At 40.8% G+C, this 18,041-nt stretch overlaps 1 protein-coding gene across 3 annotated transcripts in view; it reads right to left on the minus strand.

The window, feature by feature from the left end:
• LOC114662951 (colony stimulating factor 2 receptor subunit beta) overlaps window positions 1-18,041 on the minus strand; it is a 76,390-nt gene that overhangs the window by 23,555 nt on the left and 34,794 nt on the right. For all 3 annotated transcript variants that reach the window (XM_051934454.1, XM_051934453.1, XM_028816698.2), the window contains exons 4-5: window positions 8,353-8,525; window positions 4,251-4,402 (exon numbers count right to left, since the gene is read on the minus strand). In XM_051934454.1, coding sequence (XP_051790414.1) covers window positions 4,251-4,402; window positions 8,353-8,525 — 325 coding nt within the window. The remainder of the gene's footprint in view (window positions 1-4,250; window positions 4,403-8,352; window positions 8,526-18,041) is intronic.

Raw genomic sequence — 18,041 nt, forward strand, 5'->3', positions numbered from 1 at the left:
ATTTAAGAAAGGCTGGACTCTTGGAGTATACAAGTCTTAACTAAGAGTCACCAGATACTTGCGGTATGTTTAATTAATTAAAAGAAGGCCAGTATATGTGAGCCATGTGAATCAGTAACGTGCTGAAAATGGCTGTGGCAAACCCTAATGGAAAATTACATTTTTGGAGAAGAACAAAGTGATGAATATTACTGCTGTTATTCTCTTATTGGGAATGAAGAGAACTGAAAAGCCAGCTCTTTCAGGCAGTTTGTTTTACAGAATGGCAGAGATCAGGAAAGGGCTTTACAAAAGAACAGTCAAGTTATTGTGAGGGTTGATAAACTACATGTAGGGATCAGTCACCAAGGTATAAGGAGATACACCAAAATCAAATTCTAAAGAATAGATCTCAATTGTGACCAGTTTGGAGACTGTTCAATGTGAACAGACATCTTTTAAAGGGTGACCATGATGACACCATGGAGGGGCACACATCATGTGCAAAGTATCAACTAATGTCCAGATTACCTGAAGCTCCACAATGGTGTCGATGAGAACAACTATGCCAGATGGTGGCTCCATTAAAAGAGGAAACAAACGAGGTGAATTAATGATGTCACCAAAATAATGTTCAAAATATAAACAAATGTCAATAAAAATTATAGGCACATTCCAGGTAATAAATGAACATTTAATAAAAACAAGGGCCCAGACAGGGCATACTAGAGAACCTCATGGGTTCTTCATATTGAGGATGGTTAAAATTACAAAAGGACATTTGTTAAAGTGCAAGTCAAGGTTTTGGTGACAATTTTACTGTCAGTTGCACTTCTGTTGGTAACCATTACAAAGAGACACAGAATCTCATTTTATTGAAATTGGAAGCTTTGTTTAAAACCAAAAAAAAAAAATATATGAATATATATATATACTGTGGTGGGCGGCCGGGACGCCCCTTCTACATATGTTCCAGGGGAGCAACCATGGGCGTCTCACTACCTCCCCGGGACGCTTGGTGGCAGCCTTCCTGGCTGATGATGGTGCCTCAGTTTCCCGCAGGGTTTAATGAGAGATGGTGTTCTCCACACCCCTGTGGGGATCTGGGATGGCCACCAGGGGGTGCTGCATGGATCCCGGAGCCCACCTGGACATCTCTACAGCCCCGCCCGGAAGTGCAATTAGCCACAGGTGATCAAGCACCTGGAGCACTTCTGGGTGGGCTATAAAAAGGGCCAGCATCCACCACTCATGAGCCAGAATCGGGAGGAAGAGGACGAGGTTGCCTGGGAGGAGTGGTGGTGCCAAGCTGGAGAGTTGTGTCTTATTTAACTGCTTTTGGGACTGTGTATTACCTGTGGGTCACGGGGACGACGTGTGCCCACAGGGGAAAAAAATAAAAAGTCTGTGTGCTTCTACACGTGCCTCTGGGTCAGTCTGTGCCGGGTCGGGCGCAATATAGCACCTTTTCCACAATCTATCTATCTATCTATCTATCTATCTATCTATCTATCTATCTATCTATCTATCTATCTATCTATCTATCTATCTATCTATATACATACAGTGGGGGAAATAATTATTTGATCCTCTGCTGAATTTGTAAGTTTGCTCACTTACAAAGAAATGAATAGTCTCTAATTCTTATGGTAGTTTCTTTTTAACGGACAAAGACAGAATATCAACCAAAAATCCATAAAAAATACATTACATAAAAGTTATAAATTGATTTGAATGTCATTAAGTGAAATACGTATTTGATCCCGTACAACACAGCCAGAATTCTGGCTCCCACAGATTGGCTGTGTGCCCATATGACACACAGATTACAATCAATCACTCAGTTAATCAATTGATCAAGTACAAATACTCCTGACCGCAAGGTCCCCCTGCTCGAGAAGGCACATGAACAGGCCCATGATGATTCAGAGGTTCACTGGCCTGTCCATGTGCCTTCTTGAGCAGGGGGGGTCCTTGTGGGTGCTGCAAGATTTCAATCCATTACAGCGTAGTGTGTTACCATTGGTGTTATTGGTAACTGTGGTTGTCCTAACAAACTCCTCCCTTGTAGTTTTGGGCTGATCCCTCACCTTTTTCATGATCATCTTCACCCCATAATGCAAGATGTTGCCTGGAGCTCCAGACCGAGGGCGAGTGATGGTCATTTTATATTTCTTCCATTTCTGAATAATCGCACCAACAGTTGTCACCTTCTCACCAAGCTTCTTGCTGATGGTCTTGTAGCCCACTCTAGCCTTGTGCAGGTCTACAATCTTGTCCCTGACATCTTTTGACAGCTCTTTGGTGTTGCCCATGGTGGTGGAGAGGTTGGAATGGAAGAGATTGACTCTGTGGACAGGTGTGCTTTATACACATAACGAGTTGAGATCAAAAATATCTGGAATTGATCAATCGATTGATTGATTTTAATCTGAGTACCATATGGGCACACAGCCAATCTGTGGTAGCCAAAATTCTGGCTGGGTTGTTGGGGATCAAAAACTTATTTCACTCAATGACTTGCAAGTCAATTTATAACTTTTGTGTAATGTGGATTTTCTGGATTTATGGTGGATATTCTGTGTCTCTCCATTAAAATTAAACTACCATAAAAAATAGAGACTGCTAATTTCTTTATAAGCGAGCATACTTACAAATTCAGCAGGGGATCAAATAATTATTTCCCCCACTCTCTCTCTCTCCCTCTCTCTCTCTCATTTTATATATATATATATATATATATATATATATATATATATATATATATATATTTGGTTGAAATAGTTTACTGTCAAATAATGCAAAGAGTACGCAACACGTGTTTCGCCCTAATTCTGGGCTCATCAGGTGTACACACTCACTGCACTCCCTCTCGGGAATCGAACCTCGGACGTCAGCGCTAGAGGCGAAGCCCCTAACGTTGCACCATGGCGTGTGGTTCGTTCATTTGACAGCATGTAGAACGGGGTAATTACATTCACGGCATTCATAGTCTGTGTCACAATCTGATTGTATGAGTGGTTACCTACCAGGTAACGCTTGTGGTTGGTCAGCAAGTCGGCTAACATCCGCCACGATGCCCTCTTTCAGTTGCGAGAAGCAGATCAACGAACTAACAACAAACTATTTCAACCATTCTATGATCTGCTTCTCACAACTGAAAGAGGGCACCGTGGCGGATGTTAGCCGACTTGCTGACCAACCACAAGCGTTACCTGGAAGGTAACCACCCATACAATCAGATTGTGATTCAGACTACGAATGCCGTGAAAAAAAATAAATAAATAAATATATATATATATATATATATATATATATATATATACTGTATATATATATATATATATATATTCTCTTTTCTCTTGAGATGCTTGCTCAGAGTGGTTCACCTTAGGTAAGAAAAAATTATTTTCAGAGTATTTCTGCACTTTAAAAGCCAAATGAACCTTGTCTAATATCTGTCACTATGGACAGCTAAGCAACACTCACCAACAGCAGTGCACCCTGTGAATAATAAAATAGCTACACATGTGCTCTGCTCACATCAAGCAGTTTACAGTCATTATGGAACACACTGGAATGAAGTATGCATAAAAGTGCAAAAGAGCAAGAGAATCAGGAAATGAAATAAACAAGCTGCAAAGGTAGAGAACATGGACTTAGTCAGAGCACAAGTAAAAATTAAAATACCAGGAGTTGGAACACTAGAAACTAATCCAAAACAGGAACCAAAAATTAAAAGTAGAATTTGAAATCTGTTATCAGGAAATGATTTGGCAAATATAACAACAAGATTGACGGAATCATCCCAAAGAGAGGATAACATTATTACCCTGGTGAAATCTTCAATATTGTGCAAGTTATGACGTTATAAGTTGTGACCCCAGCAATCGTTGTGTGCACAGTTACGCAAATGAAAATCCTGGGGAAAGACCACTGAACAGAAAATGTCTATGGCTTCTTATTAGTTTGGATTACAGTGTATTCAAGTGACATACTGTGTGTAATCCTCACTGGCTGTGGTTATGTTAGATTGTAGAGTACACAGGTGACCACTTCTGTGATCTCTCTCTAGTAACCTGAGTGGCCTCTCCTGTGCCCTCTTATCTGTCACTCGGTAAAGATTGCCCTCTCTAGTACCAGAACTATTTGTTTCTAGATATAAGTTTCTGAAGTGAGTAGATGTTTCCATAAAGATTTCTGTGCTACCAAAAGTGGCAATGCTATCCAAAATCATATCATACTGCAGTGTTCCCCCACTATCGTCTTACCTGCCAATCCTCAAAATCTCTCTTATATTGGACTTGGTATTGCAGCTGCCCTCTCAAAGGATGCTCAGATGGGTAGTCATTCTGCCAAGTCAAGGTGACAACTCCATTCTCATCCATGTGGACTTGCAGGTCACGTGGCGGTTTGGGCTTTACTGAAAACAAATGACAGACAGACACAATGTTACCCCTTTGCTGATGCAATTGTTAAGGTGCTGAATTTAATTATGAACTCATCCACCCAACCTATTTCTTTCCAAGAAGGTATGGTTTGGCTTTTAATCATACAAGTTTCCATTGCCCTGTGTACATATGATCACATATTTTACATTGAAAACTCATGTAAGACCTTCCGTAGCCAAGTGGTTGTTTGTAAGCAGATTTGCATTTGGCAGTACTTTTGAATCACCCACCATCCTTTAAGTATCTACTAGGACACCTATAGAAGACTGAGCATCAAAACCTGCTTGATTTTGTTGGACCTGGGAATGTCGGAGAACATGACTGTAGATCACTTAGCGCTGACTCATTAAAATTATGAAAATGAAGTCTGCGACTGGAAGCTATGGAAAAGTTTAATGTGACAGGGAATTAGGAGTTTTACAGCCATGTATCCTTGTTGTCGCTGACCACAGCTTTCAATGATGGGTTCAGTCTATGCCAAAAAAGGCAGAACTTATATGACAGCAGGTAGTTTTGTGTTCAGAATGGCTTCTCCTAGGCTTTGCCTAAAAAACGCTAAACTTACAAGTTAGCAGGTGATTAGGATCCAGGGTATTTTTTCTTCCAGCTTTTGGCTAATTTAAGATTTTACCCACAAGGCAGTTATGCTGTTGAGTGCTTTGATCTAAAGAATGTGTTAGTGATGTTAAGCCGCTTTGCCACATCAGGGCCATAAGGTGGACTTCACTTTCCTGGAGCATTTATGACTCTCCAGCTCTTAACGAGATCTTACAGTGAACCTGGAAGAGGATAAGTCAGAAGAAGTGGAGTCCTTTAGGTACTCTGGGCCAATGGTTCAGAACAACAGAGGGCTAAAGTAAGAAATTAGGCAGAGAATCAGAGAAGGATGGAAAACAAAAGTGAAGTGTGGGAAAATGCTCTGCATCAAAAGAATAGTATGGAGCCACATAGGTGTCAAGCAAAAAAAAAACTCTTGCTCAAACGAATTACATAACTCGTTTAAACGAGGTACGCCATTAACGACTACATTTTACACTTACCATTACTTCCATTAATGTTCCCAACACTAACTCTGTAGAAAATTTCATAAATTCGTTATCATAATTTCTGTGTTTGAAACTTGTTTCAGGAATTCATAAAAAAATAAAAACGTTTCCGCAGTGGTCTTCCAACTAGTTCCTCTTCCGGTTCACCGATATTAAACACACAACTTAAAAGCGTTCATAATAAGAATTGGACTGCAAGCTGGAAAATATAATAATAATCTGTTTGAACAAATGAATATGGTGTGGGACACCATAATACCAAAATAAGAGTCAGGATAAAAAAAGAAAATAATCTTTTTGAATGAGTTATGTAATTCGTTTGCATGGATTAATAATTTGTTCAAATGTTTTTTGTTTGTTTTTCTTTTTTGAATGACACCTACGTAGTATAGCTTCCAACATAAAAGAAAAAATCTACAAGATGACAGAGAGAGGAGCAATAAGTGTTACAGAGCAGAAAATGTGGCAAACAACTAGAAGGAGAACTGAATGAATGGGAGTTCAAGGAATGAAAATGCTGCGGTGGATGTGTGAAGTGAACAATTTAGATAGAATGGAGATTTAGAATATTGGGGGAAGCCTAAAGGTGACATTGAAAAGGTGGAAGATAACAAAGTAAATACTCCAGTGGGCTAAACATTGCCAAGATAGCTAGTCGTGTGTCCACTGTGAAGGTCACTGTGAATCTTTTGGACCAGGTATGATCAAGTGTGCTGCCTCACTGTCTCATGGAACAGTCATGTCCTGTTGTCTGCTTGCCAGTCCTACAGGGGCTCTCCTCCATCTGGCTGATGGGAAGTTTTGTGTAGAGGTGATAATTCAGGTGGTAATGAGCTGTTCATGGCCTGCATATTGCAACCTGTTCCCTGCTGGTCAGCAGTCGATAGGGGTTAGTCCTGATGTATTGAGGGTGCTGGACCATCTGTGTGTTGTGATAGCTGGTCTTGATGATAGTACACCTGTCTACCTACTCCTTTGTGGTGCCTTCACTCAACCTTTTTGCAGTGGGAGAGAATCCATTACATGACAATTAAGTTGTTTCCTCAAAAGTAAGAGAGGAGGACAGAGATGGCTTCTGTCAGGAAGACATTATGGGAGGTATCAGGGCAGCTCTCAATGTGTGTTGTGGCTATTTTCACAACTGGAGCAGTATAGTGAGAAAGCAGAAAAAACATTATTAACTGTAATGATTATAAGTATCCATCTATCCATCCATTATCCAACCTGCTATATCCTTACTGCAGAGTTTCAGGGGTCTGCTGGAGCCAATCCCAGCCAACACTGGGTGCAAGGCAGGAAACAGACCCTGGGCAGGGAGCCAGCCCACCGCAGATGATTATAAGTATTTAACTCACAAAATACCAATGACTGTATTTTGTATTAATCATGCTGCAGAGAACTATATGATTTTATACTTCTATATGATTTGATCTGCATTTAGGTAGGAAAGGAATTATGTTTATGCACAGAATATGAGACTGATCTAATTCTTCTATGTAAAAATGCTAACCTCTTGATATTAACAGAACACCCTGTGATATTATAAATAAATGTGATTGTTTTCTTCACTCTTGCTTAAAAATATAAAACAAAATTGTCATTTATGAATTAATAAAATCAAACAAATATAATCTAGTGAAGATATTAAAGTTATAAGAATGTAATCTCTTTAATAACTAATGCAATGAACTTTAAGAAAACTGCTTAAAATGGGTTTGTGTGCGTGTACTGAGAAGGTCACAGTCTTTAGAAAATGTAGGCGCCTGGTACAGCTTTGTTTTTCTATACTCCTGTATGTCATAAATTAAGATGTAACCCTAATCTATGTATGACCTCAAAATGAACTGTTATATTTTTTTCTGTTCTCTCTTTGGCTAATGAACAAGCTAGGTGATAAAAGGGAGAACAGTTTTTTCTTTTTCCAGTCTGCCCAGAACTCAAATCAGTTGGCTGAGCTGGGGGGCAGTCTCACAATCTCTCTAACTCACCAAGAATAAATAATAAAGAAATTGCTTTTAATTTTAAATTGGTGTTTATCTCGTCATTTTCTGATTTCAGCGCTCACAATAGAAACAAGAAGAAAACAATGTGCTGAGAAGAGTATTTGAAATGCAGTAGCCAGGAGGAAAGAGAAGACAGAGAGAAAAAAGTGAAAGGATATGGCCAAGTAAGATATGCAGGGCATTGGGAGCACTAAGGAGAAGGCCAGAAATAGAAAGAGATGTGGTAATTACTGTACTTTGTTTTTGTTAGCACTCATACAGTCCATCGCGTTGCGTCACTGCATGCTGTAAATGCTGTTAAGATTGATTGCTTGAGTAATATCACATTCTTCTAGAGTAGCTTGATGGCAGTGAGGTTCCTTATAGTTGTTTACTAGGAATTCACTTCCAGCCATCTTTCTCTTACTCTAAGGACTTTGCACATCTTCCTTATAGCCTATTTACAACTTTAGAGGTCAAACGTTACAGGAAATGGTGACATGCTTTTGGCAGTTGTCCTAGTTTTTGAAACTTGAGCTGTGCATTGTCCAAATTTCTTCAGATAAATAAATGGAGCAGACAACAAAGCAGCTCCTGTCACATCTGAATGACAGAATTGCATTGTTAAGAGTTAACATCGAGCCCAAAGGAGGTCATTCCTACCCTCCTCAGGCATGATGTATAGTAGTATTGGTCTCTCTGTTTCATAGTCTGCCAGTTACATACATTTGGGAATGTCTAGTGGACCACCACAACCTCCTGTCTGAATACAAAGAACACCCATATGTGTTAACTGCTTGACTACACAACACGAACACAAAACACACAAAAGACGCACACACATAGCAGGCTCTTCACACTGACACACACACACACCTCTCTCGGTAAACTCACCATTTTCTGAGAGGCGGAAAGCCCTTTGTTCTCCAACCGGAATGGCTGGTCTGAAAACATAAGAGTCTTCCAAAGCAACAGCATACAAGGAGGAAAGAGTTTTGCACTTCCAACCAATCAGAGAGGAGGAGATATTCTCACGAGGTTCTGTTGGATGGCAAATATTTTCTTTTCTGTTAAGAGTAAAGGATATGAGTGTTAATATCTGAAATAAAACAAGTAACTACGTCAACACAATGACGTATAGTATTCCGGCAATACAAAAGAATATTGGAAAGGGATTAATCATAAAGGAAAACCTTTGTTTTAGATTCTTCAGATCTTTTACTCTTTATTTTATCAACAAGTAAAATAACAGTCAAACTTAAAAGACCTGTTTCGTAAGCAAACATTACAGAAAGCAGAGTGCATTCCCTCACCAACTGAGTTCATAATTACAAGTCACAGGTTCAAGTTTAGAAGAAGCAACCGGTTCAGATATTCATTCATTCCAATTGCTGTTAGCCTTCTACGTGAATTTTATTCAGGGTAACTTGTAGGCTGACCATTTATCATTCTAGTCAATCACAGGTTGAGTCTTAATATTGGTTTCATTTTTATTAGCGTAAGGCGCCCTATTTTGGGGTCTTCATTTCTATATATATAAAATCCTGTCTGTCTGTCTGTCCGCTGTGAAATAGTGCGGCCCGGACACAGACAGGCAGACACATTTACAGCCATCACCACACGTTTATTTACACTAATATTCTATACAAAGTCTTAAGTGCACCGCCACACACAAACCCCAATAGTCTCCCAAAGTCCAGGCTTCACTTAGCCACCTCTCTTTCTCTTTTCTCTCTCTTCACTCTTTGTCTCTCTCACACTCCAGGCCTCTCCTCGCCGCCTCCTCTCCGACCTCGTCCACCTCCTCACCCGACTCCAGCCTTGATTGTAGGGAGGCGGCCCCTTAAATAGGCAGGCAGCTGATGACCACACCCGGCCACCTGCCACACCGCTTTTCACAAGAAAACTACTTAATGGATTTCCATCGGGCTTTTTTAGTATAATTTGCTTGAACATTCCAGTTGATTTTGTGACCTCTCTCTTTGTGTGAAGTATCATAATTCGTTTGCGGTACCGATTTATTTGCGCAAATCCAAGAGGGGTGCAGCGGGCCGAGGGGAGGGGTACGGGGCACTCCTCACTTACACGCCAGCCTCGGGGGTATCTTACATCCAGTTAGCTAGCAAACGAGAGGACTACTTAACGGATTTAGATTGTTTTTTTTTTCTAGAATTTGCTTGAACATTCCAGATGATTTTGCGACTTCTCTCATCGTGCTAAGAATCATAGTTCACTTGCAGGAGTGATATATTCATGCTAATCCGAGACAGAGGCTGCGGGCAGAGGGGAGTGGGAAGCGTGACGTCTGGATTAGGGAGCTGGGCAGGGCCCTTCCTTATTGTCCTGTTTCACTATTACACAGGCAGAGCCGCAGGGGGTGGCTAGTATAAAATATAATGAACAAGTATAGTTGTCCCCGTGTCTGCGTGGGTTTCCTCCGGGTACTCCGGTTTCCTCCCACAGTCCAAAGACATGCAGGTTAGGTGCATTGGCGATTCTAAATTGGCCCTAGTGTGTGCTTGGTGTGTTTGTGTGTGTCCTGCAGTGGGTTGGCACCCTGCCCGGGATTGGTTCCTACCTTGTGCCATGTGTTGGCTGGGATTGGCTCCAGCAGACCCCCGTGACCCTGTAGTCAGGATATAGCGGGTTGGATAATGGATGGATGGTATAGTTGTGTCAGCTACTTGAAAAACTAAAATACTACCACAGCAAAATAAATGGCCACAATGGTAAATCCATCTGTTTCAATCAGGACATGCATTTAGGAACCGTTGTTCATCAGGTATGCTAACCCTGACGTCCATCTTTCTTTGTGCATCCTGTCACCTTTGTTCATCAGATATTTGTGAAGGCCAGAAAATATTATGCCTGGGCATGGACGCTGGATGCCAAACATGTTTTCATATTCATACAGAGAGACTTTTTTCAGTTCAGATTTTTAAAGTTTAAACATTCTCAATTTTAATATAAATTTGTCATTGTATAAGAGGTCCAGAGATAAGATACTTTATTAATCCCAAGGGGAAATTCACATACTCTATCAGTATGCTGCTGCTGGAGTATGTGAATTTCCTCTTGTGATTAATAAAGTATCTATCTATCTATCTATCTATCTATCTATCTATCTATCTATCTATCTATCTATCTATCTATCTATCTATCTATCTATCTATCTATCTATCTATCTATCTATCTATCTATCTATCTATCTAGAGGGACAGAGTCCTAGTAAAGGATCAAAAATTAAAAATAACTCCACGTTTGTAATCATTGCCCTTAAAATTGTCTAAAACGATACCCCACATGCTTATGTTTAAAATTTATCAATTTTTAATCTTCTAGGAGTGGCTCTTAGAGGGCTTAGAGGTAAAGAATTGGATATCAAAAATATTATCATATTGATGATTAGCAACCTCAGGATAGTATAAGATGGGGTCTGTATCGAAGGAGTGACACTTCATAGGAGTGGCATAACAAAGGAGTGACATAAAAACCGTATTAAAGGAGTGAGATTTTATTGGAGTGACATAACGATGGAGTGACAAACCACACACAACTGAAAATACGCTCGCCAAAAAAATCATTGTCGCCTCAGCTACCACTTGGATGGTTGGTTGGACGGTTGTCACTCCTTTGAAATTTATATCTGAGGTTTTACTCCTTTGTTATGTCACTCCTATGACATGTCACTCCTTTGAATAGGACAGATAGAATGACATTCCTTATACCTGTGTTACCAGTCCCCACATTTTTCGAAGTTTTGTAACTTGTAACTTTGATCCATCGTATTCCATTGAGTGGGGGGGGGACACATGAGGTCAGTTGATGGGGCCTCGAATCCTTCTGGTCAATTTTTGCTGAATACACCTATTGGTTTGCTCTTCATCATAAGGTTGTAATTTTCTGCACACAAATATGGCCCACAAATGCGTGGTTTTCAGGTCTAGAGGGTCATAAACAGGAGGCATCCCCAAAATTCTTGACATCTTACATAACCAGACATCAAGACGAGTCGAACAGTATATCATGTGTGGGGGTTTTCTTGTACCAATGAGTCATAAAAAAACTGAAAGGGTTTCAAAGCATTTTTAAGTAATACTTAAGGACACAACATGTTTGATTTAATATTATATTGCAAGTATTATGTTTACTGTTAACATTTTAATAATTTATACAAAGTGAAGTTTGATGGCTTAGTTCTTATCTGCTGTATTTAAATGTACGTGCTGTGCTGGTCTTTCTGGGAAAAACAAACCAAATGTACCTCTTGGGACAAGAAGCCTGAATTAAAGTGAATTGAAATTGATTAAGTGGCAGAAACACAACAAAGCAAAATAAAACGAAGGTCAGTTTGAATGGTGCTTCTAAACTGGCTCTGTGTTAATGTGGGTATGTCTCCTGCCTTGTGTTCTGTGACCCTAAATTCAATAAAGCAGGAGTGGGATTGTCCTGTTCTGCTGTATAGGGTGTAAAAAACTGAAATAGCCGATTATATCAATATTTTACTCACAGTCATAGACTATGAGGCTGTGGGGCAGAGTGGTGGCTCTGAGGCTGAGGCTCGGTTGTCAGTTTGAATCCTGTAAACACCAGAAGTGACTCTGCTCTGTTGGGCCCTTGAGCGAGGTCCTTAACCTACAATTGCTCCATCCTGGGTGTAACATTAATCTGCATCAAGACCCTGCACGTGGATCCTTCAACTTACAGAGAAAACCTGGGGGTTGGTGGCAGGACTGGCACTCCATTCACTGTTCCAATGTGGTGCTGAGGTGTCACCTACTGCACTGTACAATCCAGATAGTTTGTCGTGTGGTGGGTGCGGCAATACTTCCAACCTCTTCTCTCCTCATATACTATGCTTACATGCAGTAATAATTATGTTTCTGGACTTCTCTAGCGCCTTCAACACCATCCAACCTTTGCTCCTCATGGACAAGCTGACAGAGATGGGAGTAGATTCATAGCTGGTGGCATGGATCGTGGACTGTCTTACAGACAAACCTCAATATGTGCGTCTCGGGAACTGCAGGTCTGAAATTGTGGTCAGCAGCACAGGAGCACCGCAGGGGACTGTACTTTCTCCGGTCTTGTTCAGCCTATGTACATTGGACTTCCAATACAACTCGGAGTCCTGCCACGTGCAAAAGTTCGCTAACGACACAGCTATCGTGGGCTGCATCAGGAGTGAGCAGGAGGAGGAGTATAGGAACCTCATCAAGGACTTTGTTAAATTGTGCGACTCAAACCACCTACAACCGAACACCAGCAAAACCAAGGAGATGGTGGTGGATTTTAGGAGAACCAGGCCCCTCATGGACCCCGTGATCATCAGAGGTGATTGTGTGCAGAGGGTGGAGACCTACAGTTAGGTCCAAAAATATCTGGACAGAGACAACTTTTTTCTAATTTTGGTTCTGTACATTACCACAATGAATTTTAAATGAAACAACTCAGATGCAGTTGAAGTGCAGACTTTCAGCTTTAATTCAGTGGGGTGAACAAAAACGATTGCATAAAAATGTGAGGCCTTTCTATTCTTGAGGCGTATGAGTGTCTTGCACCTTGCAGTGCACCCTCTGTATTTACTTTCATGCAGTCTTCTCTTTATGGTAGACTTGGATATCGATATGCCTACCCCCTGGAGAGTGTTGTTCACTTGGTTGGCTGTTGTGAAGGGGTTTCTCTTCACCATGGAAATGATTCTGCGATCATCCACCACTGTTGTCTTCTGTGGATGTCCAGGTCTTTTTGCGTTGCTGAGTTCACCAGTGCTTGCTTTCTTTCTCAGGATGTACCAAACTGTAGATTTTGCCACTCGTAATATTGTAGCAATTTCTCGGATGGGTGTTTTCTGTTCAGCTTAAGGATGGCTTCTTTCACCTGCATGGAGAGCTCCTTTGACCGCATGTTGTCTGTTCACAGCAAAATCTTCCACATGCAAGCACCACACCTCAAATCAACTCCAGGCCTTTTATCTGCTTAATTGATAAGGACATAATGATGGACTTGCCCACACCTGCCCATAAAATAGCCTTTGAGTCAATTGTCCAATTACTTTTGAGCCCCTGAAATGAAGGGATTGTGTTCAAAAAACGCTTTAGTTGCCTCACATTTTTATGCAATCATTTTGTTCTCCCCACTGAATTAAAGCTGAAAGTCTGCACTTCAACTGTATCTGAGTTGTTTCATTTCAAATTCATTGTGGTAATGTACAGAAACAAAATTAGAAAAAAGTTGTCTCTGTCCAAATATTTATGGACCTAACTGTATAAATACCTGGGAGTGCAACTGGATGATAAAGTGGACTGGACTGCCAATACTGATGCTCTGTATTTCTGTATACGATACTTCCTTAGAAGGCTGGCGTCCTTAAACATCTGCAATAAGATGCTGCAGATGTTATATTAGACGGTTGTGGCAAGCGCCCTCTTCTATGAGGTGGTGTGCTGGGGAGGCAACATAAAGAAGAGGGACGCCTCATGCCTGGACAAACCGATGAGGAAAGCTGGCTCTATTGTAGGCATGAAGCTGGACAGTTTGACATCCGTGGCAGAGTGACGGGCGCTGAGCAGGCTCCTGTCAATCATGGAGAATCCACTGCATCCACTGAATAGGATCATCTCCAGACAGAGGAGCAGCTTCAGCGACAGACTGCTGTCACCGTCCTGCTCCACTGACAGACTGAAGAGATCGTTCCTCCCCCACACTATGTGACTCTTCAATTCCACCCGGGGGGTAAACGTTAACATTATACAAAGTTACTGTCTGTTATACCTGACTCGAACTCTCCACCTAGCATTTTTTAACTTGCACTGCATTTTTATCACTCTTTAATTAATATTGTTTTTATCAGTATGCTGCTGCTGGATTATGTGAATTTCCCCTTGGGGATTAATAAAGTATCTATCTATCTATCTATCTATCTATCTATCTATCTATCTATCTATCTATCTATCTATCTATCTATCTATCTATCTATCTATCTATCTATCTATCTATCTATCCCCCAGTGCTCCATTTTTCCTCCTTCATGCCAACATATCCAGAGTTAAATTGATTCACAACTCTAAAACGACCTTTAATGAGCCCAGCAATGGTCCTTGTCTTGTGCTGAATGCTGTTGAGATCAGCACCATGGGGACCCTACAATTAAACCACCAGGTTTAACTGGAGTTCCTGTTGTGACCTCGTATGAGTGAGTGCGGATGTCTTTGTGATAAACTCAATCAAAACGATGGAAAATTGAGAAATTGAATGCATAAGTGATTCCTAGACTGGACACTAGGGGGCAGTGTTTAACTGTTTACAAAAAATAAGTCCACATTTTACCAACTAAGATAGTAAAGGTAAGAGTCCAGCTTTTAACAGTTATTAATTCAATTTTCAAACGAATAGCTCAAGTATGTGGTCAGAGGGAGGGTGCAGCTTATTGTGGAAGCATCTGTTTCAACCTGGGCAGGGTACCCGTCCATGACAGAGCAAACTAACTGACACTTTTTATTCACCAATTACTGTATCTGAATGATGTGGCAAACAGCAGAATACATGAAGAAATTCAACACGTGCACACACACAGGCACACACAGGCAAAACAGGTAACGTTTACAAAGGCAATGACTGGGCCACAATTGGGAGCTGAGAGGCAGTAGCGCTAACCTCTCTGCCACCATGACACTCATTTCAACAGTGGCATCTGAAAAAATATTTTAATGCTTAAAAAATAGATTTGGCTTATGGTGTATGTTAATGATTATATTAAGATAGCTGTTAAACATCACATCTCCACCAAGGACATTAACTACATTTAGTACTACATAAAACACTACTGTCTATGTGTTTGTGTGTCCTTGCCTTCCAAGAAATCTGATTGGTCAGGTTGGCTTTGGTCTGTTTGGTCAGTTTTACTTTGGTTGCTCAGTCAAACGTGCAAACAGGAAGCAACAGGTATGGGGGAGACCGTGAAACACAAGTATACCAAAGAAAGGCATTGGAGGCACGCTGAGAGTCACCTCCAAACACCAAAAGTATTAAAGAATATGAATGATGTATAATTCATTTAATAATAATTCATTACATTTATATAGCGCTTTTCTCAGTACTCAAAGCGCTATCCACGCAGGGAGGGACCAGGAAGCGAACCCACAATCTTCCACAGTCTCCTTACTGCAAAGCAGCAGCACTACCACTGCGCCACCTGTGAGGATGTATCCATGGTAGGTAACGGGTTCATCTACCATTGGTGGTAGTCAAAAAGCGAGAAAGGCGCCTTGAAATAACAGAGTCTGAGAAGCAGGCTTTACAGGAACACGACTGAGAAAGAAAGCACCAGGCAAGGAAGGCACACAAGGATACCGAAGAAAGGCGCAGGAGGAAAGCCAAGGTGTACACATAAGGCAACAGCTATCAAATCTCTCTATTATAAAAGGAAATCCTGAGACGAGACATTTTCAAAGAGATAATTTCAAGTCCTGTGAGACAAGACTTTGGCCATAAGATGTTTTCAAGTCCCACCCTCCTCTCAACCATATTCATCCACGGACACGGCCCTCTCACCTCTCATTCGTGTGAGTGCTTTTGACAGACACAGTTCCTGCACTCTCAGCTCTTATAAATTTTTACGTTTTCTTCACTTTAAGTTCCCAATAAAAGAAGGCTTATTATGTCAAAATCGTATTGAAGAATTTCATCCCGAAGGGTTATCAACAGAAGTAATGAGTACACGGGCAATCCTAGCACCAAGAAACAATGAAGTCAAATGAATTAACGTGAAAAGTGCGGCCCTCCAGGACTGACTTTGCCCACCCCCGTTCTAGACCATTATGCTATGTGTATATTTACAATTGGAATGTCTTTGTCAGTGGAAAATGAAGACAATTCCACTCTACACAGGTGAATAAGCACAAAAGAAAAAAATCTGCAAAGCAGAACTAATATTGCACAAGGGGTTCAAGGCAGCCATGCAGCAGAAGAAGTGTGATTTGTGCAAGTTAAGAAAAGTGTTAGCCTTTACCGTTTTTACACAGCAGCTCTTAAAAAATCACCTGCCAAAAATGAACTGATGTCTTTCCTATTTATCAGTACTTAGTAAGTTACCTCCATCACCTGCATGTCTTCTCTCACCACATCCATAAACCTCCTCTTAGGCCTTCCCCTTTCCCTCTTGCCTGGCAGCTCTATCCTTAGCACCCTTCTCTCAATGACCCAGCATCTCTCCTCTCCTCTGCACATGTCCCAACCAACGCAATCTCACCTCTCTGACTTTGTCATCCAACAGTCCAACTTGAGCTGACCCCCTAATGTCCTCATTTCTAATCCTGTCCATCCTCGTCGCATCCAATGCACATCTTAGCTTCTTTAACTCAACCACCTCCAGCTATGTCTCCTGCTTTCTGGTCAGTGCCATCGTAACCAACCCATATAACAAAATTGATTTCACTGCAGTCCTGTAGACCTTCCCTTTCACTCTTGCTGATAATCGTCTGGGAATACGACTATGTTTCACGACCAAAGAAATTCAAAGTCCAAGACAATGCTGGAAAGATCACTTGCACATTTTTTTATGATGCTGACAGGGTCACTTATATTGATTATGTCCTGTAACCAGTCAATATTATACCAGTTTGTGGCAGTCAATCAGGAGAAAAGTGACAAATTAATCTGCTGACCTTTCCCTGTTTGCCTCACAACAATATCCTACCTTACACTTCACTGCATGGGCTTCTAAGGATCCAATTGTTTATTCAAACCAACACCACATCTACCTTGTCCTCCAAAAATGACCCCATGAACCCACTACATATTCACAAATCTGAATGGCTATGATGAAAACATCAGCTCAGTTACAGAAGACTGGTTGCATAAGCAAGGCAAAATGTTTTATTTGAGTGGCACAGAAAAGCTATGGAAATGTTAAGACAAGTGTATTATTCTGTGCAAGGGTCATGTTTCACAATAAAACTTGTTTAATTTTACTGGTGTGTCTCATAATGATTCATACTAAAAAAAATTGAATTTCCTCTCTTATCTCACTGTTCTGTTTAATTTATTTTACTTATGCACAGATAAAGCCTACAATTCCAACATGTGTTTCAAATCATATTTTGTAAAGTAACAGGAGTATGTGTATAAAGCTCCTTTCGAAAGTCCTTTAAAATATAAGGAATGATTGAAAACTAACTAATGCCAGAGGAAATGTAGAATTCCTGGGGGGAAACAGGCACTACCATACAGTCATATGAAAAAGTTTGGGAACCCCTCTCAGCCTGCATAATAATTGACTCTCCTTTCAACAAAAAAGATAACAGTGGTATGTCTTTCATTTCCTAGGAACATCCGAGTACTGCGGTGTTTTCCGAGCAAAGACTTTTAGTGACACAGTATTTAGTTGTATGAAATTAAATCAAATGTGAAAAACTGGCTGGCACAAATGTGTGTCCCCTTGTCATTTTGCTGATTTGAATGCCTGTCACTGCTCAGTGCTGATTACTTGCAACACCAAATTGGTTGGATGAGCTCGTTATGCCTTCATAGACAGGTGTGTCCAATCATGAGATATAAAGGTATTTAAGGTGGTCAATTGCAAG

This window comes from Erpetoichthys calabaricus, chromosome 12, assembly GCF_900747795.2.
Source record: "Erpetoichthys calabaricus chromosome 12, fErpCal1.3, whole genome shotgun sequence".
Classification (NCBI taxonomy): domain Eukaryota; kingdom Metazoa; phylum Chordata; class Cladistia; order Polypteriformes; family Polypteridae; genus Erpetoichthys; species Erpetoichthys calabaricus.